Source organism: Astatotilapia calliptera, chromosome 6 (genome assembly GCF_964374335.1).
Source record: "Astatotilapia calliptera chromosome 6, fAstCal68.1, whole genome shotgun sequence".
Lineage (NCBI taxonomy): Eukaryota > Metazoa > Chordata > Actinopteri > Cichliformes > Cichlidae > Astatotilapia > Astatotilapia calliptera.
This window is the reverse complement of record NC_137427.1, coordinates 30,415,447-30,442,738: the sequence shown is the minus strand read 5'-3', so window position 1 is coordinate 30,442,738 and position 27,292 is coordinate 30,415,447. Positions and strand designations below refer to the sequence as shown.

Here is a 27,292-nt window from a genome sequence, read left to right as displayed (position 1 = left end):
ACCTCCAACCCTGATCCCAAACATGACATGGTGCTGCAGCAATCCTCGAAGCTAAGCGAGTGATGAAATTAATGCTGCAATATTCAATAGTTTAACCTGTCAGCTGGCTCATAGTTTCCAGAGACGCCGTTTGTTTTTTTCTTTTTCAGACTTATGTGAAAACTGGTTCAGTTTTCTGAGGAGAAGAAGCAAAGTTAGAAGCATGCAGTTGTCATTTGTCAAACCAAGATTCATCCATCAGACTACCAGATAGAGAAATAAAATTAATCAATCCACAGAATATGTTTTGACTGCTCTAGAGTCCTGAGACACTTCATCTGACAGCTGGCATTTTGCTCAGTGATGTAAAGCTTGCATGCAGCTGGACAGCCATGGAAACCTATGCCACAGTTTCCATGGCTCCATAAATACAGATTTCGTATTTATGATAATGCCAGAGGAGGTTTGGAGCTCAACCCATCAACCTGCTCTGTAAGTTTACACCAAGTTTCTGTGGTTCCTAAATGCTTCCACTTTGCAACAGTACATGTTGCAGTTGATTGGGAAATATCTATGAGTGAAGAAATGTCACCAACTGACTTGTAGCAAAGCTACCATCCTATGACAGCTCCACACCCAAATTTAGGAAACCCTTTAGAACAGGAGTGTCAAACTTAAGACCCGGAGGAAGAAATCAACAAGGACTCCAATCTCGCCCACCTGATGGCTTTGGAAATGTGAAGGAGGGTTTAAATTGTGTACTTTAAAATACAGCATTCCACTGATAAAGACCTCCCTGTGGCCATTCTTACTACACCAAAGTAATTATGTAAAAGATAAACAAAAAAATGAGAGAAAACCCATTTTTTCCACTATCTACAATAGAAATATCAGTCTGATTTTTGCAATAGACCAACAGTAAGATAAAAAGAAACAGAATTTCCTGTGAATTAATGAAAAAATTTTTGTAATTACAGGTCAGTCTGGGGATTATCGTGCTGACAGATGTCTTTTATTTACTTAATTTCTTTATCATGCAGGAAAGAAATGAGTTGAACTGTTGAACTTTCCTTCTTTTTTTGCTTATATTACGATATTTGACAGATTTAATGTGCAGTTAAACTTCTTTACAGTGACAAAAAGGGAGGTTTACTCTTAGATGAAAGTAAGCAGTATGTGGCCTATTACATAAAATGAGTTGGATATCCCTTCTGTAGACTGACCCATTCTTTCACATATTTTTGTATGGCCAGACTGCATAGCTAGGTGCATGATTTTATACTCCTGTGGCAATATGACTGAAAAAAACCTGAATTGTTAATCTTCCAATTTTGATATAGTGCTCAAAAACAATGTTGCTTTCCTTTCTAAAAATAAATAAAACTGTTTTAGCTTTTCATGTGGCTATAAGGTCAAGTTTAACATCCTCAAGCAGTAAACAGGGCCGGGGACCAACTCAAAGAGAAGTGACAGAAGTAACTGGATAAGAAAACCGTTGTGTCTCAACTTTGGAGATCATCTTGTTTCAGGCAGAAGTAAAAGAAACGTCGGCTTATAGGGACCAGCACTTTGCCACAAGGTCAGCAGTAAGTCCCTTTTTGTGTTTCATAAGAACACACGCAATGAATCTTAAAAAAGAAAAAACAAACGCACATTTCAGGCATGTAGTTGATGAAAAATGTTTTATGCAGCCCATAAATCAACTTAACATTAAAGGTTAATTTATGTAAAAATATAGCTTTTTATGCTACCATTTAAAGACTGTGGTTGAATGAGAGCGGTCTCAATGGCGCAGGCAGAATTCACATGAATAAAACATGAGCATGGAGTGCTATATGAGCAATTTATAAGTTCTGAATTTAAGACCCCGAAAAACAAAACCAATACGTCAGATTAAATTAGAAATATGTGCGCAAACTTCTGCTGTAGTTTGTCTTATCCACTGACTGCTTGACGTGACATTTGTGATCCCATTTCATCTTTTATGTCCTCAAGAAAACACATAAATCAATAGTTTTGGAACTGCATTGCAGTCATCCATCTGGAAAATAATTTTCTGATACAATATTGTATTTAAAGAGTGCCGCAGGCGCCGTCAACACGACTGCAGCTATTCTTCCCTGGCTTTAAAAATACCCTCACATCCCCAGGGTACACAGCGCAGCATAGCTTAGTAAATCCTTTAAAACCGTCATTTTGAATTGTCGCTTTGTTTATATTTGGGCCTCGTCCAACATCTGGGAACTCTGTGCAAAACTGATTGTTTTTTGTTATTAAAATAACAGGATTTCATAAATACCAAAGTCCTGAGTGTCTCTTTTGAGCTCCTCCAAAAACACAACCTTCTTCCTCACCACGCAGCCATAGCTGTACCCTGGAGAATGAACAAAGGCAAATATGAGCTCATGAGTCTGCCGCAGATTCACACAGAATACAGCGTGACTTCCACACCAGTGCCTCACCTTTCTCCAGCCCATCCATAACCTGGAGCCTGATGATGTCACCTTTATGGAAACTGAGCATCGAGCGTTCATCTGTAACAAAGTTACGCTCTGCAATCACGTAGTCTGAGTCCTTGAGGGGGAAAAGGGGAAAAACACAGAAAAAAGAGCTTATTTTTGGTTTTTCTTTCTTTTTTTTTAAACAGCTCAAATACCTGCGTATGTTTTATATGTGTAATTGTTGTTTATCTTTGTGTATCTGGACGTTGGTATAACCTACTTAAGCTGAATGTTTCAGGTGAATTGTGTGTGTGTGTGTGTGCTTTGTACCTTTTTGATCTCATTGATGAACATGTCTATGAGGTGTTTGACTTGTGGTGCCTTGGTTGAGAACAGTATGAGCTTCTCATTGGTCAGATTGAACTCCAGCATGTTCTCAGATGGGATGGTCACAAACAGGATGTCGGCATAGCTGGAAAAAAAGCGGAGTAAATATTTTAACAACAAACAACAAAAACAAAACAAAATAAAACACACTATCAGACAACAGATTGGTGAGAGCTTGGAGATACAGGACTGTCTAAAAGTCTCGAGGCAACCGTCATTTCTTCTCAATTTTTTTAGGTGGTCTGGTTCTCCAGGCTTTCTGAAGACCATTCAAAGTTTTCCTTTGAACATTGGCTGGTTTTTCCCCTCATTTTCAGTCCTTTTCAGAGGAATGTTTTTTTGCGGCCTGATATATAAAGACATAATTGATTTCTTCAGTTTCATATACAAAAAAAGAAGCCAAAGAATAAAAGAAGTGTCAGGTAAGAAACTATCGATAGCAGAAAGTCATGTCCTAATAAATAGGAAAAACTATTCACTGACAATGGAAATGGTGACAGTGGAAAGAAGAAGCCATGAAGGAAAACAGGGAGAAAAGGCTGAGGCATGGACTGAAAATCAGCAGCAGCAGCAGCAACAGGTCTAATGGAGTCCATCCATTCTCTTCCGCTTACCCTTGTTAGGGTTGCAGGGCTGCTGGAGCCTATCCCAGCTAACTTAGGGCAAGAGGCAGGATACACCCTGGACAGGTCACCAGTCTGTCGCAGTGCTAACACACAGAGACAGACAACCATTCACACTCACATTCACAACTATGCAGTTTAGAGTTACTAATTAACCTAACCCCAGTAACTGCATATCTTTGGACTGCAGGAGGAAGCAAGAGTACCGGGACTCTGGGAGAACCCACACAAACACAGAGGGAACATGCAAACTCCACAAAGAGCCCTCTTGCTGTGAGGCAACAGTGCTAATTCGTTTGAGATGGGTTAGCACCAAATTTGAAAGTTTTTGGTCATCAGTATGTATAGAGGAGATCAAATGAGAGGTACAACAGTGAGTGCCTATAGCCATCTGTAAAGTAAAGGCATAACTGGACAGAAAAGTGAAAAACTATCAGTCACGGATTGGCTTCCCCAAGGCCCAGACCTCAACAGACCTCTTTTAAGCAGTGTGGGATCATATCAGCAGAGAACAGAAGGCAACCAACATCCTAAGAAGAGCTCTGAATGTCCTTCAAGGAGCCTGGAGAACTATTCCTGAATACTTCTTAAAGACAAGATGAGAAAGGTTTCCTAAGAGAGTTCAGGCTGTGTTAACAACTAAAGGTGTTCACACCAAATACTGACTGTCAAGATTGTTAGAATTGTGCAAATGTTGCTTGTTGCATTATGTGCTGTATTTCCGTGTATGTTTGGTGTATTTGTCTGTGACATAAATCTACACAGAGACAAACAAGCACATACGTGTACGGTCTTAGGACTCGGAAGTAGTCTGGAGCTGTAGCACTGCTTTTTACAGTCTTTAGCAGTTTGATTCCACTGTGGGACACTGACAATACCTGCACCCCCGTTCCTACACTACCCTGCAGAAATGTAGACAGAAAAAATATAAAAAAGTGTTATTAAAAATGAAAATTCCCCACCGACTCAGAAATCATACTGCCCTAAGGATTCACCGCCAGGCTCACCGAGGCTGGGAAGAGTCGGGAGAAGTATATTTCCCAGGTTTCCCTGGCTGCTGTGACAACAGTTTTCTTTACGTGCTCCTCCACTGGATCCATATTCTGTCTGACGCCGTGCTTAGCTGCCATTTGCACAAAAAGACACACACAAACTCATGAATGTCAAAGAGATTCAAGCATACGATCTTAAAAAATGTCTCCCGGAAGAACAGACAGACTACCAAAAAGAGCTTTCATTTTCTGCCTTTCATCCCGGGTGACGCGAACACACGCCTCTGACAAGGTGTCATTTACTATCTGGAGGACAGAGGAGAGCAGAGAAGAGGAATTGTTAGAAATTATTAAGACGAATCTTTCTATGATCTTTGCGTTATTAGTTAAACTTATTGAGCTCAAATGGGTTGGAAATTTAAAAAAGAAAGAAAAGAAAAGAAAAGTTACCTGTTTGAAAATTAGATCCAGCACCAGGGGACTGTTGAAGCTGTCTTTGGGATAAAATACCTGTGAAGGAAAGGAAATGCGGTAGGAAACGTGGTTTAATAGTGAGGAGATACAGGTCAGAATAAGTGGAATTTTTAGGATTTATATTTGTATATGTGCTCACTTCCTTCCTCAGATACAGCCTCCAGGGAACATTGGTGTAGGTGTAGTGCTCTTCATTGGTCCTCTGATGAAGCTGCGTCTGGATAGTTTGTGTCTCTACTGGAAGTTCTCGAGAGACTGCATAAAACAGGTCAGATTATGTCTGTGTTACCTCCAGTCAACACTCTTATTTATACATGAGGATAGAGATGAGACTGTGCTCAGGCAAACCTGTGCTTTAAGCTACGCAAAGAAACTTTGCATTTCACTGCCCTCCTTTCCCTGACGTCCAGAGTAATTTATTATAGTTATCTATTTTGACGTTACAAAATGCAAGCATGACACAAAAGAAAGCAGTTTAACAACTGCTTGCAATGTTAAGACACCTTAAAATCTAAAAGATCATGTGTGGATCACAGAAACACAGAGTGAGGCAAGCAAATGATCTGACAGGACTATTTATACACATTGGGCTAACTGGGAACAAGGAATAGGAGGGGAAACCAGACAAGGGTGTTTATGCTCCCCATTTCTGTTTAGCACCCTAACCTGTGCTAGTTAGCACTCCACAGTATAGGGGAGGCTAATGTGAAGGCATTGAAGTGAATCTTTATGTCTGCTATTAGTTCACTACAGAAAATAGGAAAACTCATTCCAACATTTTGTAAACCTTTTTTTTTAACAGAAAGTCAAACGTTTCTAATAGTTCAGAATCTATGTGCCGTCAGGGTCATGTGGGGTCTCACTGCTGGCTTGCTGTGACAGTCCCATTTCACAGCTGTCAATATCCTGACCTTTAGAGAGCTATTACAGTTGTCTCAGCTATTACTTAGTGTTTACAAGCAGGTAGTGTGGGATGTCAGGAAAATTACAACTGACAGTCAAGATACAAAAGCAAGCTGTTAAATGGCAAAGTGAAGAATACTAAAAGTCTAAAAGAACATACAGATCACAGAAAAACAGGGGGAGGAGACCAATGATCTGAGAGGGATTAAGAGGAGTCAAGACTATTTATACACACTGGGTTAACTGAGAACAAGGAACAGGAGGGGAAATTAGACACAGGTGAAAACATTCAGGAAGCAGGAAAAACGCTAATGCAGGGCAGGAAAGAAACCCAAGTGTTAAGTAAAAGTGGAAAGAGAATTAATGCAGACTCTGCATTAAACAAAAGAAATTACTCAGGTGGAACCATGGCATTAAGACAGAAAGAAGAAAGATGGAGGAGCAGACTGGCAAACACTGAGGAAACTAAGAACACAAATAACCAACTTAAAGAACAAAATGAATCCAAATGCAAGGACATTAACTATCCAGTGAGTAGGCCAAAACTTTATAATAACCAGATATCAAATTACTAGAAATCTATTTCAAATTCTCAGAGAAGCCTGAAACCATTAAAGTGGCATTTCCTAGATGAGGTCAGCAGGACAGAGAAGTAGATAAAAAGAGGCAAGGAGGCAACATAATGACCCAGTAGTACCTGAAAACTGTTAAGAGACTCTTTTCTGGGTGCTTGGCCTTAACTTTATGTAACAATAAGCATATATGTTATTTTTTTAAAACATTAACTAAACACGTGGCATAGAGGTTTGGAGGAGAAATAAAAGCTTGGGAATTTCAACCACTTTATTCATAAAGCACTTTTCCAAATACATTATGAGTTACTTTATAAAGGCAAATTTGTCACTGACTGAACCAGTTTTACAGCTTAGAGTCCCCTGGTGAAAATAAAAAACACTCAGCTTTAGACTTGATCTAGTCATCCGAGTCCTTGCTGAGAATCTGGCTGGTTGGGCAGCAGTAATAATGCTCATAACCAAGCAATAAAGCGCTTAAAATGTGAATAATAAAATCTTAAAATTAATTTCCCAAGTGAAGGGAAGCTAAAACAGGGCTCATGTGGGTTTTTCTTTTTTATTCATCATTTATAAGCCTTGAAACACAGTTTTGAACTAAAATCAGGTTCTGCAGGTTTTCTGTGAGCCAGACAATATCTTCAGCACGTAATTTCTTCTTGTAAGGTCTATTTGATCTAAACAAAACAGAACTGCTCCCTCTCCTCTTTCCTCTCATCCCAGTTGGTCATGGTCGATCCTCTTTGAGCCTGAGGATTATAGGGTCCTGAGATGACTACTGTTGTTTGGTTAAAGCTGAGATTTTTCTAACAAGGGAAAGTGATTTAGCTTCATCTGTACACAAATCAGTGTATACCTGGAGGAGGTATGGGGAGGGGACGGGCAGGCGCTCTGGTCTTTGTGCTCTTGGTGGGTTTAAACCCTGCCTCTTTCACTGCAGACGCAGAGGGTGAAGCAGCAGCAGGACGTTTGGGCTGAAGAGACACAAAAACATTTTGTTATGTGACCTTTTACAGCTGTGGTCAAAAGTTTGCATCCACACAGGGGCAGGTGATGCTCAGACCTAAGAACAAAAGCTGTTAAGTACGGTGGTGGAAGCGTCACGCTCTGGACCAGTTTTGTTGCCAGTGGGACTGGTTTGCCTTGTGTGGATTATAGAAAATAAAAAAATAAATTCAAACTAAATTAAACCAGTTGTAGTTTTTTAAGTCATTAAAGCTGCATCTGTACAATCATTCCACCTTGTAAAAAGAACAAAATAAATTAAAAAAAATTAAAAACCTTGAATTACCATGACGAGTGGATTTAAGCTTTTGACCACAACTGTATATGCTGCTTGCATTAACGTGTGTGTGTGTGTGTGTGTGTGTGTTCACCTGTGGAGCAGGAGGGTTCTCCATCTGTGGTTTGAGGATCTGTAAAGCTTCATCGCGAGGTGTTTGCGCCTTCTTAAACTTCCCTTCTGGTCTCCTAAGTACAACCACACAGTGTCAACATCACACATTACGGTGCGCAGGGTTTTTCTACTACAAATACATCAAATTGTATAATCTGCGTTTATGTTTACTGAGTGTAAACACGATCGTTCTGGTGCTGCGTGCTTAATGCAGGCGTTAACATCGGAGCCGGTGTCTGTCGGTGCTTTGTTTACAGCGTGCGCAGTTATTTCTGTGTCTGCAGACAGCATCAACTGCTGTGCTGGATTTACAAGCAAAGTTTATTGTAGGAAAATCTGATCACCGAGCTGAGAGCTGATTCCTCAACACAGAACACGTGTTTGCGCGCGTGCGTGTTTGTGTAGCCTCACCTCTTGCCAGGTGGCAGTGGGTCCGTCGGTGGTGGTGGAGAGTTGTATCTTTTAATGATTTCTTTTTAATGAAATAAAACATGTCAACAAAGGGTGGTTTCAAAGTTTTATACAATATTTCAAGAATGTCAAGAAAAAGACTCGCTTATTCACATGTGTGTGTGAACCTGTCAAAAATTGCAGTTACCTTGGATATCATGGCTGGGGACGACATGATCTGAAGTCTGAGCTGAATACTTCACCACTTCTCCAGCAGGGGGCAGAGGAGACGTCACAACCGGGGCTGAGGCATCCGCAAAAACAGATTAGATTTCCTCTGCTCTCTTAAATGAGAGTTCTGTGAGAAGCGAACTTCTCTCTCACTCTCTTACCAAATTTCCTGACTGGTTTGTCCTTGTTCACGGGGATGCCCGGAGCTTTTCTCAGAGGGACGCTGTCCTTGGCTGACTGAGCCTGAAAAAGCCACATAGACACACACACAGCGAGAAAACAGAGAGTTTGCACTCAAGATTCTGCAGATGTTCAATGTAGTCATCTGCAATTTTGCCGGAGAAGTCAGTTTGGGAGCAAAGAAAAAAGAAGCTGACAGTGTTTTTGGTGCAGATAAACCTGTGGATAGTCTGCACCTGTGCATAATGTTTTTGGGGGACGTTTTTGTTGTTGATTTGTAACATTAAAAGATAGACATGCCAGAGTTCTGACATGAAGGAAGGTCTAAAATGAAAGGTATAAAACTGGTGGATCAAAGGACAATACAGTCAATGCACAGGGTGACATTTTTCCCTCTCAGATACAGTGGGGCAAAAAAGTATTTAGTCAGCCACCGATTGTGCAAGTTCCCCCACTTAAAATGATGACAGAGGTCAGTAATTTGCACCAGAGGTACACTTCAACTGTGAGAGACAGAATGTGAAAAAAAAATCCATGAATCCACATGGTAGGATTTGTAAAGAATTTATTGGTAAATCAGGGTGGAAAATAAGTATTTGGTCACCTCAAACAAGGAAAATCTCTGGCTCTCACAGACCTGTAACGTCTTCTGTAAGAAGCTTTTCTGTCCCCCACTCGTTACCTGTATGAATGGCACCTGTTTGAACTCATCATCTGTATAAAAGACACCTGTCCACAGCCTCAAACAGTCAGACTCCAAACTCCGCCATGGCCAAGACCAAAGAGCTTTCGAAGGACACCAGGAAAAGTATTGTAGACCTGCACCAGACTGGGAAGAGTGAATCTACAATAGGCAAGCAGCTTGGTGTGAAAAAATCAACTGTGGGAGCAATCATCAGAAAATGGAAGACATACAAGACCACTGATAATCTCCCTCGATCTGGGGCTCCACGCAAGATCTCATCCCGTGGGGTCAAAATGATCATGAGAACGGTGAGCAAAGATCCCAGAACCACACGGGGGGACCTGGTGAATGACCTGCAGAGAGCTGGGACCAAAGTAACAAAGGTCACCATCAGTAACACACTACAACGGCAGGGAATCAAATCCCGCAGTGCCAGACGTGTTCCGCTGCTGAAGCCAGTGCATGTCCAGGCCCGTCTGAAGTTTGCCAGAGAGCACATGGATGATACAGCAGAGGATTGGGAGAATGTCATGTGGTCAGATGAAACCAAAGTAGAACTTTTTGGTATAAACTCAACTCGTCGTGTTTGGAGGAAGAAGAATACTGAGTTGCATCCCAAGAACACCATACCTACTGTGGGGGTGGAAACATCATGCTATGGGGCTGTTTTTCTGCCAAGGGGACAGATCCGTGTTAAGGACAGAATGAATGGGGCCATGTATCGTGAGATTTTGAGCCAAAACCTCCTTCCATCAGTGAGAACTTTGAAGATGAAACGAGGCTGGGTCTTCCAACATGACAATGATCCAAAACACACCGCCCGGGCAACAAAGGAGTGGCTCCGTAAGAAGCATTTGAAAGTCCTGGAGTGGCCTAGCCAGTCTCCAGACCTCAACCCCATAGAAAATCTGTGGCGGGAGTTGAAAGTCCGTGTTGCTCGGCGACAGCCCCAAAACATCACTGCTCTCGAGAAGATCTGCATGGAGGAATGGGCCAAAATACCAGCTACTGTGTGTGCAAACCTGGTGAAGACCTATAGTAAACGTTTGACCTCTGTTATTGCCAACAAAGGTTATGTTACAAAGTATTGAGTTGTATTTTTGTTATTGACCAAATACTTATTTTCCACCCTGATTTACGAATAAATTCTTTACAAATCCTACCATGTGGATTCATGGATTTTTTTTTCACATTCTGTCTCTCACAGTTGAAGTGTACCTCTGGTGCAAATTACTGACCTCTGTCATCATTTTAGGTGGGGGAACTTGCACAATCGGTGGCTGACTAAATACTTTTTTGCCCCACTGTAACTATTTTCCCTTTGACCACTACAAACATGAGGATTTATAATAATGTAAGAGGAAAAGTCATATAGACGCTGAAACAACTTTACATATCTCACTGTACAAATCAAAGCTGCCATCCCAGAAATTTATGAGCTCGGAGGAAAAAAAAAGGGATGACCCGAGGATCTCATCACTTGACATGAACTTAGCGAATGTAGCGGAGACAGAGGGAGATATTCTATTCAGTTTGGTCTTTGAATGCCGCTGATGGATGGCTCTTAACTAGTGAGCTGAAATTTCGCACTGATGGAATGTGCCTCAATCCAATTTAACTGCTTCGCCCATAACCTGTCTGAAATTTTCTCCTCAGAATACTTAATACACGGCACTTTACTCAGCAACGTGTGCCAGGGAAATAAAGATGGGCAAACTGTGAGAGTAAATGTTTGGAGGTAGGGATTCTGGGCATCACATCAAAGGGAAGATGAGACTGGCAACTAAATTTGTAATTTGCAACCAAAAAAACAAAACCAAAACAGTAACCAAGGCGGACACCGAATTTCACCTTATTTTGTCTTTTATACCATATAATACGTCTGCGTCTGTGCATAAAGAAACGAATAAGGAAGAAACGTTTCGTCACTCATCCAAGTTCAGTCACAGCTGATTGTTCTCACCTTATAAAGAGATTTGTGTTTTCAGGGTGCTGTGCATTGTGTTTGTGAATCTGTTTATCTCTTTAATGAATTAGTGAGTTTTTAGCTGAGAGTTACGGAGGATTGCAGACCCAGAGTAATCTCCACGAGTAAAACTAAGATATCAGAACCAAAGAAAAGTTGCAGCCGCCTCCGCAGCAGCTGTAGTCGCACAACTGCTTCACCCTCATTTGTCTGAACATTTGAGAGTCACTTTCAGATGCGCTTGATTTCGATTGGCTGATTAGGCATAGAAATTAGTACGTTTACTATTGCAGATCTTTGGTTGATGCATTTATGTGTTTTGGTTTTTATATTTGTTGTTTTTTTTGAACCAGCTGCTGCTTATTATCCTGACAACACATATCTTCTTTGTATTTCAAATAAACTGCTTCTCCTGGATAATGTCTCCTGTTGCTTTAAGTTCACGGCAGCCTCTTTTATACACTCGCAGTGCTGGAATATTACGCAACGTGTCAGTGCGAACTGTTTCCTCACATGTCTCGGAGTTACTGACCTGTGCTGCTGGGTTAGCTTTGTCAGTTTTTGTGGAGGCTGGCTCAGGGTTAGGGTTGGCAGGGGAGGCCTGAGGCTGAGTCTGGGGACCGGCAGGAGGCCGAGCCTGAGGCTGTGACGGAGCCTGAGCAGAGAGAGGATGGGGGCGAGGCGGGATGTCTGCTGCAGCAAAGGGAGTTGGGGTGAAGTTGGCGTAGGGGCTCGGTGGCATGTTTGCATACGGGCTTGGCGGTATGGCAGCATACGGGCTCGTGGGGGCATAAGGGCTCAGAGGGTGATGGAACAGAGGACTCATGGGAGGGCTCGTGATCGGGGAGGTGGGCGGACTCGACACCGGGCTGCCGACCATAGCCATGGCTTGCATAGTCATCTGTTGGGCCTGAGAAACAAGAACATGACACATTACATTGGTAGCAGAGAGCAGTGGGATAGATAAACAGACGCGGATCCAAAACCGAGGCGCACCATGATGACGGCCTGCTGGTTCACAATCGCCTGCTGCTGCTGGGACAAAACAGCCTGCTGGGCATCTGGAGGAAAAACACAGTAAACAGGATGGAAAATCATGTTTGATGATTCCCCCCCATCATCATCATTCGTTATACAAACCAGGTGTTACAGGTGCCACTGCAGCAACAGGAGGCGACATCACACCTCCCACAGGAAGTACTCGCACAGCTGTGAACACAAACACACACAGCCATCCAGTTTCTGTCAGATGTTAAGTGTGTTTGTTTTATTTCACACGCTAATCATCTGTCAGGACTGTGGAGTGCGAAGGAGTAAATATTTAGCATGTGTGCCCATGTCTGTGACTGACCTCCAGGTGGAGGCGGTGGGCCCGTGGATGCTCCTTGTTGATGCCAACCACCACCAACTCCCCCAGCTCCCTTCATCCGGCTGGATAGTCCTCCAGCTGATTCTACTTCCTGTGAGGATACACAAGCAGACTTTAAAACCACAGGCTGTATATAAAAGATGAATATAATCACCGTGAGGTCAAGCACCAAAGAGTCAAAGTCATTTTTGCTCTAAATGTATTAAGAAACACTTGAAATACTTCGAATTTGGATTAATCGCTCAATCACACCTGTTGTCACTGATTTTCGGTCCAGCTCTTGTGTAATTTGTATAATTTGGCAAACCAAAGGCATTTTCTCTGCTTCCATGGCTTTTTCCACAGCCATACTTCCACTCAGACCATTTCTAATGAGGTTTCAGCAAAGTTCAGCTTCCTCAAATTTTTTAAGGACACACTGCACACAGTGCTGAGGTAAAGATTTTCAGCTAACAGCTGATGCACAAATACCATTTGATCCCATTCAAACTCTTATATTTGTCATTTTTTATAGATACAAAATAAGAAAATGGAACAAGTGCCTAAAGGTACAATTTAAAAGTAGCTTAACAAAAAAATAATTCCTCTGAAAATGTCAGGTTCAAGGTCGAAACTGATTTTTTTTTCTTTTTTTAAAGCAGCCAATCTTCAAAGAAAAACTCTGAAAGGCCTTCAGAAAGCCTGGAGAACTGTCCATTTTAAAAATCACAAGAAGGTCAGGCTGCTTGTAAGCAAATGTAGAGAAAAGAGGGATAGCTCAAAACTTTTGCACAGAACTCTCTATGTATATTTGTATGTGTGTATATATTTAAATATATATACAATATATGTATGTATCTGTGTGTCTGCTTGTTGAAACAGCATTTGTGCTTACAGTATCTTAGAGCGAGTGACTGTCTGCTGTGTGATCAGAGGAATCTCCCTCTTCAGTGTGCAACCGTTCCATCAGAAATCAGCCACTGACCCATAAATCCTCAGGAGTGTGTGCGTTTGTAGGCCATGTCTCATTAAAAAATAAGCCCTTCATTTGCCAGAGTGTCAGTCCCTCGTAAGCAGATCCCCTGGGTGGGAAATCATCGTGGCGATCTGGTGGCTGTGACAGTTACGGTAACTGGGTAACGGAATAGGTTGCTGGCCGGGAGAGGTCTGTAGAACACATCTGATACATGCTAATTCCTGTCAGCCACATCCGATAGCACGACTAACATTCACCACATCGGCGTCCAGAGGACTGGCCGGCCGACAAAGTCACGCATTCACTGCAACACTGCCCTGACAAAAGGCTTTAACTCAGTCTTCAGATATTCTCTGCAATCACACATTTTAGATGAAGAATAAGTGTTTTTACTGCTGTAAGAAAACAATTTTCAAGTGAAAAAAGCTTTTATCTGGCACAACCAGGCTAAAAAACATAAATCACCAGACACACTTTACTAAATATCCTCCTTTCTAGAAACATGCCCTAATTCCCAGTCACAGTTTTGCTGTAATTAACTTGGAGCTCACAGTTTGTGACAAAGACGCTCAGGCTTTTGCTATTAGGGCCTCACATTATGATATTCACTCTCTACCAAACTCCCACTGAGTCTCGTGTCCTTTTAAATGTTCTCAGTCTCTCGATGACGCCTGTTGAGAAGGTGATGTAAAACAATTATTGTTCTTCTTTAATTAGACTTTGCTCTCTTTAATGACTTTTGTCCTTACTCTCATTTTATGCACCATCCAGTTATGTTTTGTATTATATTTTTACTATTATTGGTGGAAAAACTGTGGAAAAAATGGCTGCAAAATTACAAAAAGGTTTATTGGATCAAACACTAGACTTTCTGAACATCTCAGACCTGCACGTCCATAGGACAGACCTGAAATTGGGTGCTTCTATTGGAAATTGCTCTCAGAGGTATATTCACAACTGTCTGTATGCTAGTGGCAAAAGTGCTCTCTATATGCATTGTACATCTAACTGACTTTTACCCAGTATACAGCTCATTCCTTGAAGGCACACTCCATGCCCACTTTCTAAAAATAGAGCTCTACAGAGATTTACAGTGACTGACAGTAAGTGGTTGATGGAGGAGTCTGCTCGCATGCGCAAGTTTTTCAGAGTGAATGAATTATGTAACTTACTCCAGCTCCGTCAGACAGCACAGGGTCAAACAGGCTGTCAAGATAACGATCCATCCCTCTGTGAGGCTCCAGGTCTGAGAGAGGGGAGAGGACTTTGAAGTCTGCTCCAGTCACAATCAATATGTGCACACATATGTTTGGTGTAGTGACGTACCTTGGCTGATTGCATCCGAGCTAGACATGGCTGTAGATATGACATCATCGTTCATGTTAAAGCCACCCCCCAACAGGCTTCTGTGGCACAATAAGAAAGAAAAGGCTGTTTAAAACTGGTGGCGACACCTTTACAGACTTTTAAAATGTCCTTTAAAGTTGTTTAAAGGTTTACTAACATGCAAACAATTAGTTATGTACACATCCAACAGTTCCAAGCAACTTTCATGTCTGTGTTTTTCTGGGAAGCTCCATTTTTGGTCTTTACCAACTGTCTTCAGCTAATAAAAGCTCAGCTTTGTTAACCAATGAGTCACTATTTGTGCTACTGCATTTTTATCTGGTGCCGAGCAGGGAGTGTGCAGTTGCTTTTAAGCAGGGGGCAACCTCTGCGATTGGAAAATGAAGCCAAAGAATTGGTGTTTGAGGCTGGATTCAAAAGTGAAAGTCAGTCCCCAGAGACTCACATGCCAGAATATCCAAATTCACAGCAGAAATCGACATGTTTCACCCTGGAACAAAAACCTGTTCTGGTCTCCATAGCAAATTTCTCAGTTCGTGACAAATGTTCAGTCTTCTTATTCATCTATTTAATTGCATTAATGATAGGTGGATACCAACCCAGAGAGCCATAACCAATAGCTACCTGCTAAGCTTCTCTGACAACGATCTGACAAAGAATACACTTTGAAGTCTGGGTGAGATTTAGCATTTTATTTGTATGCTACACAGTATTAATTAGCAAATATCTGTGTTTTTCAGATGCACTTTGCTAGCCAAGCTTGCAAACATTAGCTGATTATGCAGCATTCTAATCACTCAAGTGTCCCACTTCCAGCTTAAATAAAAGTAAGACAGCGACAGACAAAATGCTAAAATCTAACTTTTAAAACGTGGCTTCACAAATGAATCCCTGATGTCCTCATCCTGGCAACTTCCATCTTTTATATACAGTCTGCAGCTTAAGGAGTTTGTTGTTTGTTTGTTTTTTTACTTCTTTTTTTTTTTTGCTGAGAACAGCTACAAACAATATTTACTGTTGTTTCTAACTGAATCACTCAGTTTGCAGGTACAGACAAAGGAAAGCATAATTTATAACTATACTAACCTTAAGCATCTTAAGTTAAAATACCTCTGAGGCTGGAAAATTTTTGTATATTATTTCATCATACTGACATTTCAGAGATGTATCAGGTCAAGGTGGAGTTGTTTTTAAATCATCATGTATGCTTAGGTATTTGGGTTTAGTGGTTGTTAAATGATAAATATCTGGGGTTGTGACATCAATAACAGGGCAAGAATGAAGAAAATCTAAATTTGCAGTAAATAAATCTATATTAACCTTGTTGATGTGTCCCTTAATGTTAGCCTTTTGTGAAATATTTAAAGAAAATTCCAGTGGGAAATTATTTAAAATCCTGCAACAATGGATCCAAAGAGCCTTGGTACATTTTTAAATGGAATTTGTGCTACCAGTGGAAAGTTGAATATTTCCAGCAGGCCTGAAGTTGTATCTCAAAAGTATCTCAAGGTTATGAGTAAGTACAGCACCAGAGAAAATGCACTTGTTAACTTCATCATCTTAAAATGTAAACAGTGACAAACTCAACCCCATAATGGCTGGAATGGTTCATGAAATCTCAGAGATTTCTGGGTGTGTGTGTGTGTGTGTGTGTGTGTGTGTGTGTGTGTGTGTGTGTGGGTGTGTGTGTGTGTGTGTGTGTGGGTGTGTGTGTGTGTGTCTTACATGCTGGCATTGGCCCGCACTCTGGCTGGTTCCTGTGCAGAGATGATGAAGTAGCTGCTGTGTTTGGGGAAGTCAGCAGGAAGTTCCAGATCTGACATCAGGTCCAGAACGTAGTCTGAGCCCTCTAGCTCCACCCACTGAGCCGGCTCTTTCAGCAGCACCGACCATCCTCGACGGCCCTCCACCACACCCCTAGACACACATACACACACAGAGGCACACAATACAAGACTGTAATCTGTTCACTTGTCATCAGCTTTTCTCTTTTCAGCATTTCTACATTACCCAGTGAATTTTGTGCAAAGATGCTACCTGTGTTGTAAGATGTCTTTGGCCATCTCTTCTCCTGTTGTCCATGAGTGCAGTGGACACAGAAAGGACACACCTGAAGAACAAATGTCCCAGAGTGAATAAAATGAACTGCTACATGCTGTGTTTGTCTTCATTCTCCCTTCTGTATTGCTTAAACAAACTTCTCAGCGCCCTCACTGGTGTGTTTGGGAAGATTCCCACAGACACCAGTACAGCAAACAGGCACAAACAAGACCAGTGAACCAGAGCGAGTATCAGGTGTTGTCTAATCCTCAGCGGACTTGCCACGAGGCTCGAGGACAGATTAGCTGAATGACAGGCGGAAATGAGAGAGAGAGAGACAGCTACCGCTGTCATGCTGGAGAGTGCACACATTGACAGGGCTCAGGGGGAAATAAAGACAGTCGAGCTACAGGGAGTCAAATTGTACCAAATGACCAGTTCAATAGGTTCAATAATAAGACCACAACTCCTCCCATACAGATATAAATGTGGCCAATCTCACATTTTAGATGGTCTCCCGCTAATTTTAGATTACTCCGAGGCTTCAACTTTAATTTATCTTTGGAGAAAAGGACAAAATCGTTTGTCAAACACTGTGGGTGGTGAGCGATGATTGTGTCGGTGTGAATAATGGCAGTGAATAATCTCCCTTGGACATCTCAGGACATTACAGAAAGATTTAGTTTTCACAGACCGATCCTGGGTAATAAATTCACAGTGCAATGCCTGCTGAATGTGGGAAAAAAATAGGACCATTCTCCTACATCATGCTCCTGACATGATACTTGACACCATCTAGTCTCAGTAAAGACTGAGACATGAGTCATTTTAACCTGGTTTTTGCCCTTTTCCCATCTTCTTTTACAAATAGGTAAAAAAAACAAACCCGCTTCCAAAGAGCAATAGAAGAGCAGCATCCTCACTGAAAGTGAACCAGAGGTACACAAGGAGGTGATCCTGAAAATGGAGATCCTCCAACTTTATATCAGGTAAGGTAACCTTTGATTGGCTCTCATAGTTATTATGTGTGTACATGTTGCACAGTGTTGCTGCACCAGATTAAGAGCATTCAGTCAAAAAGGCAAAGGGTAGTTAAAAAAATTTATAAATGCAATTTTTTCAACATCCTTTTTATCATCTCCCTTTTTGCTTCTTAGCAAGTTTTATAAAACGACAAATGATTTGAAAATAGGATTGAGCTTAACTAAATTCAAAGAAAGTGAATATGCTGACTACAAATATAGCTGGTAGACCCAGGCTCCGGCTCAGGGGCACTTTGACACATCTCTAAAAATATAAACAAACAAAGCAAAAAAAAAAAAAAAAAAAAAAAAAAAAATATATATATATATATATATATATATATATATATATATATATATATATACACATATATACATATATATATATATACACACACATATATATATATATATATATATATATATATATATATATATATGCTTGCATTCTCTTTCATAAAGGTTTTCATTGTGTGTTGTTCATTTTCTCACCATCGAAACAGTGCACGTGCAGAACCGTGTGAGCTTTCTTGCGATTGGCGGTCCACTCCAGTAGGCAGGGTGGGTACGTCCTGACATACTCTGGCCCGACACTGAGCCTCTGCAGGGCCTGAAGCAGACAGTGCTGGCACACACAGTCATAGCCCTCCGGCCCATAGTCAGACACAAACCTGCAAAACAACAACAAGCATGAACAAACACAAGTATCAGCACAACCACAGCAAAAATATACCAAGGAGCAAAATACTTCAAAAGAACATATTAATTTAGAGCATAAAGATCAATAAACTGTTGCTAATAGTGATGGATGGTTTATATGTTGCAGGCTCACGTCTTACTTCAGCAGGTACTTTGCAAGCCTCTGAGAGGGCAGGAAGGCAGAAAGGCAGGAAGAAAGCAGGAGCCAGCCGCGCTCTGAATTTAGGATGTTAAGATTCCTCCACACCTAGTGGTACAAAAGACAGCAATGAAGTAAATTAAGAAAATATTTAATTAGTAATATAGTTTATTAGTAGACACAAAAAGTGGTTCTTACTTGATTTGCCACCTGAACCAGAATCTCATCTCTGAGGCTGGGATTGGCCAGTCCTCTTTGGATGATGTAGTTCCCAAACAGATTCTCCTGAGCCCCGTTCAAGTTTGGGTCACCCATGAACCTAAGTATCTATTAAAGGCACGGGTAGTTGGTAGTTAAGACATGCATAAGTAAAACTCAAGCCCCCAAATTTATAGGTTTGGTCAAAAAAGGTTTTACTGATTTTGAACAGTTGATGTCCAATTAAACTGATGGTTAAATCAACACAGATACAGTTAGAACCACAAGTGTTTGGACCAGGACAGATACTAAATCAAGCAACTAAGATGTGATGGAAGTGCAGACTTTGAGCTTTAATTAAGTGGTTTCATATAAATATTAAATGAACTATTTAGGAACTACAGCTATGTTTATGCATATTTCCCTCAATTTATATAGTTTTATTTTTAAAACACCAAAAACTGAATGTAAAGCACCTCAAGGTGCTTTACATTGTAAGGTAAAGACACTACAATAATAGAGAGAAAACACCTGCAATCAAACGACGCCCTATAAGCAAGCACTTGGTGACAGCGGGAAGGAAAAACTCGCTTTTAACAGAAAGAAACCTCCAGCAGAATACCATGACCGGTTTGGGGTGAGGGGAGGAAGACAGGACAAAAGAGACACTTTGGAAGAGAGCTAGAGATTAATAATAACTAATTAATAATAACAGAGTGGTGTGAAAACACACTGTGAGTGAAAAGAGGTAAGTGAAGAAGAAACAGTCAGTACTTGATGGGAAGCCATGAAGGAGCCTAGACCTATTGCTGCATAACTAAGGGCGGATTTAAGGTCACCTGATCCAGCCCCAACTATAAGCTCCATAAAAAAGGAAAGCTTCAGCAGCTGCTTGATGCTTGCTTGTTTGTGGGTCCCTTTGCATTCAGTTTTGCCTTCACTAACTGCAAAGCATACTCAGCTGGGTTGAGATCGGGTGACTGACTTTGGTCACTGAATAATATTTTGTACTTTCTTCGCCTGGACAAACTCTTGGGTTCCTTTAGGTCACTATCCTTTTTCACTGTGAAGCACTGTCCAATCAGTTTTGCAGCTTTTGGCTGAGTCTGAGCAGAGAGTGTAGCCCTGCACACTTCAATATTCATCCTGCTGCTTCTATCCGCAGTCACAACATCAATAAATACCAGTGACCCAGTTCAGCTGGCAGCCATACATACATGCCCATGCTGTAACATTGTCCCCCCATGTTTGACAGATAATGTGATATGCTTTGGATGGTGAGCTGTCTCTCTCCTTCTCCATACTTTTCTCTTCCCATCACTCTGGTGCGGGTTGATTTGGCCACTCCTAAAGTTTTTGCTACCTCTCTGACAGCTCCCTTCCCTTGCATGTCTTGGGACCTCGTATTGAGAGCTGAAGAGCCAGCAAATGCACCTTCAGCCACAGATCTTTTATCTGCCTAAGCTTTAATGAAATAACAAGAGACCCGGCTTCACCTGGTCACCTGCTTGTTTGAATGTTTGATTTATAATCCACCGAAGTGTCATGCAGAGGCGACATTACAAGAAAAAAAAAAAGTATCATTTTCCAAAGACCTGTGGACTTAACTGTAGCTGAGGGATTTTTAAAGTGCCAAAAACTGGAGGACACATTCATTTGATTGCTTTTCATTTCCTGACATTAGATTTGACCTTTCAGCACCGCAAGGTTTTCATTTACACTGTAGATACCAGAGTTACCCAGCAACAACTGAATGCAACTATACCAGAAGGAAAACGTTGAGGGCTCCGTGTTTTAGCTCCTCATCCATTCGAATCAGGGAATTCTCCAGCGGGGCAGTCACCATCCCAAACAACGGCTCCTATAAACACACACACACTCAGCCTGAGAAATAATATATCCAGTTACCATTTACAACCCTCATATAAATGAGTCCTGTGACGCTTCCCATTTATTTAAACCAGTCACAAAAATTTACATGCATTTCCTGAGTGCTTGTACTTTTCCTGTTGTAAGGGACATGAAGCTGTTTAGACAGTGATGTTGTGCAGACCTGCTTCCTCTGTGGTGACAAAAAGCAAGTCCTCTTGATGTAAATAATTACATTTTATGACAACCACTTGGTTTAATGTTACAGTAAAAGGTTTATGGTTCAGCAAGTGGCAGCAGTAGCATGTTTAGGGTTACAGAAAGTCTACATGCGATAAATGTAAGTCAGTGTAATGTCCTCTAACACGATCTGAACATAACTGTGCGTGTATCTTCATTATTACCCTAAACATAGCCCGGATGTAGTGTGTCATGAGGTAGTTGTTGATGTCCAGGGGCAGGGTCAACTGGGGGTCAACCTGAACCTTTGGAGCCTGAACGACAGCCAAGCAGTCAGAATGCAGCTCCTCACCACCTGCACGACACACGCATACAAACAAAAGCAGCAGGCCGTGTGTGAGCACAGAAATACGACAGCAAATATTCTCAAGGCCACCTGCAAACAAGATGGAACACATCTTCTGATGGAGGTTTTTTATAGCACTGTCTTCATATCAGCAAGTGTTATATATGAGTGTGTGTGTGTGTGTACCTGAAGCAGCCTGTAGCAGGGCGGCCAGCTCAGCGGGAATGGGCAATGTTGTCACATTCACCACTTCTCGATTGATGCGATCCTGCACACGTTGCAAACACACACACACACACACACACACACACTCAAACATTTATACACGTACACGAAATCTTCTTCTTTTACTCAAAATGCGGCCCTCCTCCCTTTGACGTATTCTCCCTACGTCCTCCCTGTCTCACCTCCTCCGCCTTCCTTGCAGGCTCCACCACTGTCTGACAGAAACACAACAGCATCATACTTGACACGCTGGTTCATTTTTTATTTGTTCGCTTGTTTTTAGAAATATGTAAAAGTGTCCAGCAGTTTATTCAAACCGTGTGCGCCTACCCTCATGTAACGCTGGCGATTGACGATGAGCAGCACGACGGAGCGTAACCTGATTAGGTACTTCCTCCTCAGAGCAAAGTTTTTCCTGTTCAGGGAAAGGATTAACCATGAAGGATTTGAAAAGAAGCAAACAGAGAGCAGAGAAAACACTGATTTAATGTTCAGTACATAGAGTCATGGTAAAATCACTGACATATCAGATTTTAAAATTTGGAAGTTTTATGTTTTAGGACGTTATAAAAACAATCACGTCATCAGCAGGTGTTAAAATGACAAAAATATGATCTCAGATGAGCAAACAAATGTGACATATTACACTGTCGTGTGTTTATTTGACAAAAACTAAAGCAAAATGCAGCAGCAGTGTGTGTAAAACTAAGATCACCCTTACTGCTTCCATAGGAATTGAGAGGGTAAGTAGCAGCTGGGTGCTGTTAATCAAATTGATCATCAGCGAATCTGTTGTGCTTTTGCACGTTTCTGCTCTGGAGCACTCAGGTGTGAGAGATTGATAAAGTCATACAGAAAATGATTACTGTATGTAAATGTCTAAATGTGGTTTTAGACACTATTAAGTCATGGGCTGCACTTAGTTTCTCACACACTGCTTCTGCATTTTGCTTTAATTTTTGTTAAAAAAAAAAAGGAAAACAATGACAAAGTTTAATATGTAATCCACTTTTGTTGATGTCAGGTTGCATTTACCTAATTTTAAAACCTGCTAAGTAGTTGATATCATTTTTATTATGTCCTTTCTTTTTATCATGACTGTATGTAAATAAAGAAATGAATAAAATTGCCATGTTTTTGTTCAAAAGTCTGACATCTTACTCTAACAAGAATTAATGCTGCAACCAGTGTAACAAGATTTAATGTATCATTTCCCCAAATTCATCAGAGGGAGACCGGCCGCTGCTGAACTATAATTAATGTCTTGAAATGTCTGACCTTGAGTTTTAGTGCTTTTTTATTGATTTTTTTACACAGTAGAACAAAATGTAAATTGGAACATCTATGGACTTTGGTGGGCCGGCAGCGAATCAGACATCTATCACCTTTGATGGATAAGTACAGCCTGAATCCTCTGGCCTTGTCTCCTCACATCAAGGACAAAGAAGCAGGTTGTCTGAGATAAGGTTTGACCTGTTTGACTCTGTGAAACCAAACCCTAAAGCCTAAATTGCCAAGTGCAGGACTGAAACTCCAGACTAAACAGGGCAACATGTTGGCTGCTGAAGAAAGCCGAGGCTCAGTCGACTTCCAGGAAAAGACCGATGATACTGATAGTGTTCGGCTTTAAGATTTTTAGAATAGAGAAATAAGATTGTGACTATTTGGAGTTTTTCTCTGTTTTCTGTATTTTTTGAGGAGGAAATATATATCTATATCTATATATATCTATATATATATAGATATATATATATATAAGGACATTTGAAATGTGAAGTGATGATGCTTTGAAGCATTAGATGAAGGCAACACGATGGGCATGTTACCTGGCTAGGTAGCCTCTGCTACGAGCTTCAAACACAGTCAGAAAGCGCTTGAATTTGATGAAGTTCTTTCGGATGAAGCACGTGCGCGTGTATCTCTGCAGCGTCATGGCAGCGAGGTTCAGCACACGGTCACGCTTGCCCTCCAGCAGCTGATACAACTCCTCTTTCAGAAAAATCTAACACACACACACAAATAAAAACTCATCTGTTTTTAAATCTACAGCACGACATAGCTGACCTCATGATTTGTACTTGTGTGCAGATTTCTGAGAACGCTCACCTTACTGACACCCAGCTGATACGAGTCGGTCTTCACTGGGCCGAGTCTTTGGAGCATGGCAACGCAGTTTTCTCCGTCTGCAGGTGGAGTATCCTTCAGGCAGAGCAGGGCTTTATACCTGCATCGACATGTGACAGTTCAATCTGAATTCTGTGAAAACACCTAAATCTTGTGTATCTTTGCTTATTACTTGTGGTGAATCTGAGAGCTTATTGGGAATCTGGGCATTCACAGCTTCGGTAACTTCTATCTGTGAATCTTATTGTAAACGCTGGACTGTGCTGACATTGTTTTCTTTTCTCAGACTACTTTGGCAGTGAACGGCGCTGTGAGATCAATTGATTTCAGCTGCTCTCCTACTGCAGGAGGTGACAAAAGCCAGATGGCTACTTCAGCGTGAAGAAATCTGTGTGTGAAACGTATTCTACCCAGAAAAAAAAGACCAATCATCTGAGCAATTTTTGAAAACTGAAAGCAGCGAGTGGAGAGGGCAGCAGAAACAATTTATTTGAGGAAAGGAAGCTGAGAATGATGATTCAAACACAATCAGCTTGGAGATAAGTAGGTGGCCAACCTCGATAGGAAGCTGTGAAAGTGCAGTCTGATTGGATAACCCTCCTTCCTGATGTGGATGGTCTCCATGATGCCGGAGTAATGCAGCTGAGTTTTGACCAGCTCCATGTCAAACATTCCTGGCTCCTATAACAGTACACAATGTACATGCACACACACACACACACACACATATATATATATATGCTTTTTTTAAAAAAAAACAGAAATTAATAAAAATCTAAACAAGAAAGCACTGCAAGCCTGCACACATCATCCAACTTGCAAATATACCTTAAGATGGTTTGGCTTGATGCATCGCACAAAATAAGGGTTACACCTGTCACAGATAGATGAGAATGAATGGATGGATGAGTGAATAAACAAATGCATGAGCTGATGAAACCTGATAAACTGTGCGGGGAAGTCTACTTTCCAGCTGAAAATGAGAATGCATGGCATGTACTTTTATAGCTGGAGCTACATTATTAACAATTTCAGACTGACAGACCTCCTGAGGCCTCAGTTTTCATCTATTTGAGACATGATTGAGGCTAATAAGGCTGTCAGAGATAATCACTTTAGTCTAATGGTACACCACGGCAAAACAAATTGTTCAATCCGCCTTTAGGAACAAGGCCATGATAGAGTGTGCGTTGTTTGATGAGAGCTGTGAAAGAAACCACTCCTTCTTTTGCTCATTGCCCACATCAGACACTCTCATCACAGACAATTTCATACATTTATGAAGCATCATTATCTTTTTTCACCAGTGATAGTCAGGACCACTTTAGTCTAAAGGAGATTAATATTTCCCACGACTGCGATTCATATTTGGTGGTGTGGCGCTGCTCACCTCCCTGTCCTTCCATGTGCACACGTGCAAAGCTAGAGGCAGCAGGGAGAGGACCAACGAGACTGTCTGTACAGAACTGACAGCAGACATGATACTGATTAAGTCAGACACACCATAAAAGGAGGAGATGGGGGGGGGCTTGGTACAAAGGGACTTGCAGATGATTCTTAACTGCAAGCAGAGTCATGGCTCAGTCACACTACAGCAAAAACAGGATGGCAACCTCATGGCAACTAGGAAAAACCGGACCTCTGAGTGACCACTTTTGATTGGAAGGTGACTGCACCAGTTGCCTGGTGGTTGGCAACCTGTCTCCAAACAACTGCAGTCTGGCTTGACTCTCTGCAACCACTCACATACAGACTGGTAAAAGTTGGCAAGTAACTTTTTAATTTATATTCTGAGTCAAGGTTAACAGGTATGCAGGTGTCTTTTTGCAACGGGGGACTCATCTCTCAGTTTGATTGTAATCTGGTAACATGTCTATATAAAAGCAAGTTTGCTGGTAATATGGTCAGTTTGCAAGTAATTTCTGAATATTTGTTTCAAATCTAAGAGGTTGTGTCTGGAGTCTGAATGAAAGTCGTTAATGTGAATTTGATGCCAACAGATTTGTGATTTAATCTAATTAGTCACAGTTAAACACCAGATTATCACAAACAGATTTCACATAATTGCCAGATTGACCCTATTCAGCTGCACACTGGCTCAGTTGTATTGTTATTTTATCAGCATGTTGATCCGCCAAAACCGCTTTAAAGACAGTAGCTGACCCGATTCTCATCTTCAAAGCAAGCATTTAATTTTACTGCACACGGCTGCACTGTGGTCCACTGTTTTTCCTTGTATGACTTTAGGATAAAGCTACTTAAACTGCCCACCCATTATGCGATTTGTCAGCTGGATGCATAGAAGACTGTCAGCTGAACATTCAGCTGATTCATCGCAGTTGTAGCTGAGCTTGACTTTGTGGTTCACCTGAACTGATGACAGGCTCAGTGTATTGTGGGAACTCGAGTGAGTGTCAAAGAGGGAGAGATTTCAAAGAAAGCTGTGATGCAGTCTTCTTGTTTTAAAAAGATAAATGAGCCTAAAACCTTTCCATCTTTTCCAGCAGCTCTTGCAGGCTGCTTTGAAACTTTGCGCTGACCGTGTTGGCCTGATAACGGCGAGCCGCGCTGCTGCGCCGCACATTAGACCGCTGCTGAGACAAAGACTCTGAGTGCTTCCAGAAGAGGCTCGAAACCATCTGCACACACAGAAAGACACAGATAATATCCACGTTACAATATCATGCTTCACCATACTTTAGTATCTGAATCAATTTTTTTTTTAACATTTCGACTTCTCACTCTGTTCTTGCTCTGGGTGAAGAGGTCCAAAACATCCTGGCGCACCATATCAAAGTTCTTATCCAAGAATTTGTAGACCTGCATCACAAATCATTCAAAACTATTGCAAATTGATTCAAACCAGAAATTTACAGCCACATGCATGAACGACAGGGAGATTTTTATGGAACGGAAATATCTCTGGAGTCTGGTTTTGACAGATTACATTAGAATATGTTTAAAACATACCACACAGTATGCAAGCGACTACCTGTTTCACAATCATACTGTCCAAAGCAAGACATTTTGATGAAAAACCTAATAACCTTCAATACTATATCACATTCATTCAATATTATAACACAGTTTTTCAGTACTCCCGTGTACTACTTCACAATGATTTATTCACAATAGAAGCCATGTGAACCTGAACAAGAATGGATGGAAAAAAAGAGATGGATGGACACACAATTCTAGAGCTGTTAAGCAATTAGTCAACTAAAAGAAAAATCACTCACTCAAATTTTCAATTAAAAATGTCATTTCAACAGCACCTGTGGCTCTTAGTCTGTCAGATGTGTGGATTTTGGTGTGTATTCATTTTAAATTGTTTAAAATCCTTACATCCAAGAACAATGTGGACTTTGGATCTGATGGGCACCTGTTTAACTCAGTGTTTGAGCAGGTGCACATATGCTATACGGCTGAAATGCAAAAGCCCCAGTTTGAGGCCGACCTGCGGCCCTTGTATGTCTGAATTTACCACATGTGGACTCCAATCACGTTGTACAGACATCTGACAGATGATCACTGGCAAAGGGTGTGAATTCTTATTTATG

At 41.2% G+C, this 27,292-nt stretch overlaps 1 protein-coding gene across 1 annotated transcript in view; it reads right to left on the bottom strand.

Annotated features, from left to right (window-relative positions):
• The window catches only part of myo15ab (myosin XVAb), a 50,413-nt gene that overhangs the window by 8,745 nt on the left and 14,376 nt on the right, over positions 1-27,292 (bottom strand). Inside the window, exons 22-56 of the mRNA XM_080302592.1 lie at positions 26,475-26,552; positions 26,220-26,371; positions 24,561-24,606; positions 24,289-24,413; positions 23,715-23,832; positions 23,435-23,610; positions 21,939-22,023; positions 21,791-21,823; positions 21,570-21,651; positions 21,262-21,392; positions 20,754-20,849; positions 18,989-19,117; positions 18,792-18,898; positions 18,445-18,623; positions 16,928-17,000; positions 16,616-16,807; positions 14,870-14,949; positions 14,716-14,789; positions 12,571-12,679; positions 12,360-12,428; positions 12,216-12,280; positions 11,752-12,129; positions 8,550-8,631; positions 8,366-8,461; positions 8,179-8,239; positions 7,748-7,841; positions 7,228-7,345; positions 5,036-5,151; positions 4,873-4,932; positions 4,653-4,728; positions 4,438-4,553; positions 4,214-4,332; positions 2,751-2,892; positions 2,442-2,553; positions 2,279-2,353 (exon numbers count right to left, since the gene is read on the bottom strand). Of these exons, the coding sequence (XP_080158718.1) occupies positions 2,279-2,353; positions 2,442-2,553; positions 2,751-2,892; positions 4,214-4,332; positions 4,438-4,553; positions 4,653-4,728; positions 4,873-4,932; positions 5,036-5,151; positions 7,228-7,345; positions 7,748-7,841; positions 8,179-8,239; positions 8,366-8,461; positions 8,550-8,631; positions 11,752-12,129; positions 12,216-12,280; positions 12,360-12,428; positions 12,571-12,679; positions 14,716-14,789; positions 14,870-14,949; positions 16,616-16,807; positions 16,928-17,000; positions 18,445-18,623; positions 18,792-18,898; positions 18,989-19,117; positions 20,754-20,849; positions 21,262-21,392; positions 21,570-21,651; positions 21,791-21,823; positions 21,939-22,023; positions 23,435-23,610; positions 23,715-23,832; positions 24,289-24,413; positions 24,561-24,606; positions 26,220-26,371; positions 26,475-26,552 (3,844 nt within the window). The remainder of the gene's footprint in view (positions 1-2,278; positions 2,354-2,441; positions 2,554-2,750; positions 2,893-4,213; positions 4,333-4,437; positions 4,554-4,652; positions 4,729-4,872; positions 4,933-5,035; positions 5,152-7,227; positions 7,346-7,747; positions 7,842-8,178; positions 8,240-8,365; positions 8,462-8,549; positions 8,632-11,751; positions 12,130-12,215; positions 12,281-12,359; positions 12,429-12,570; positions 12,680-14,715; positions 14,790-14,869; positions 14,950-16,615; positions 16,808-16,927; positions 17,001-18,444; positions 18,624-18,791; positions 18,899-18,988; positions 19,118-20,753; positions 20,850-21,261; positions 21,393-21,569; positions 21,652-21,790; positions 21,824-21,938; positions 22,024-23,434; positions 23,611-23,714; positions 23,833-24,288; positions 24,414-24,560; positions 24,607-26,219; positions 26,372-26,474; positions 26,553-27,292) is intronic.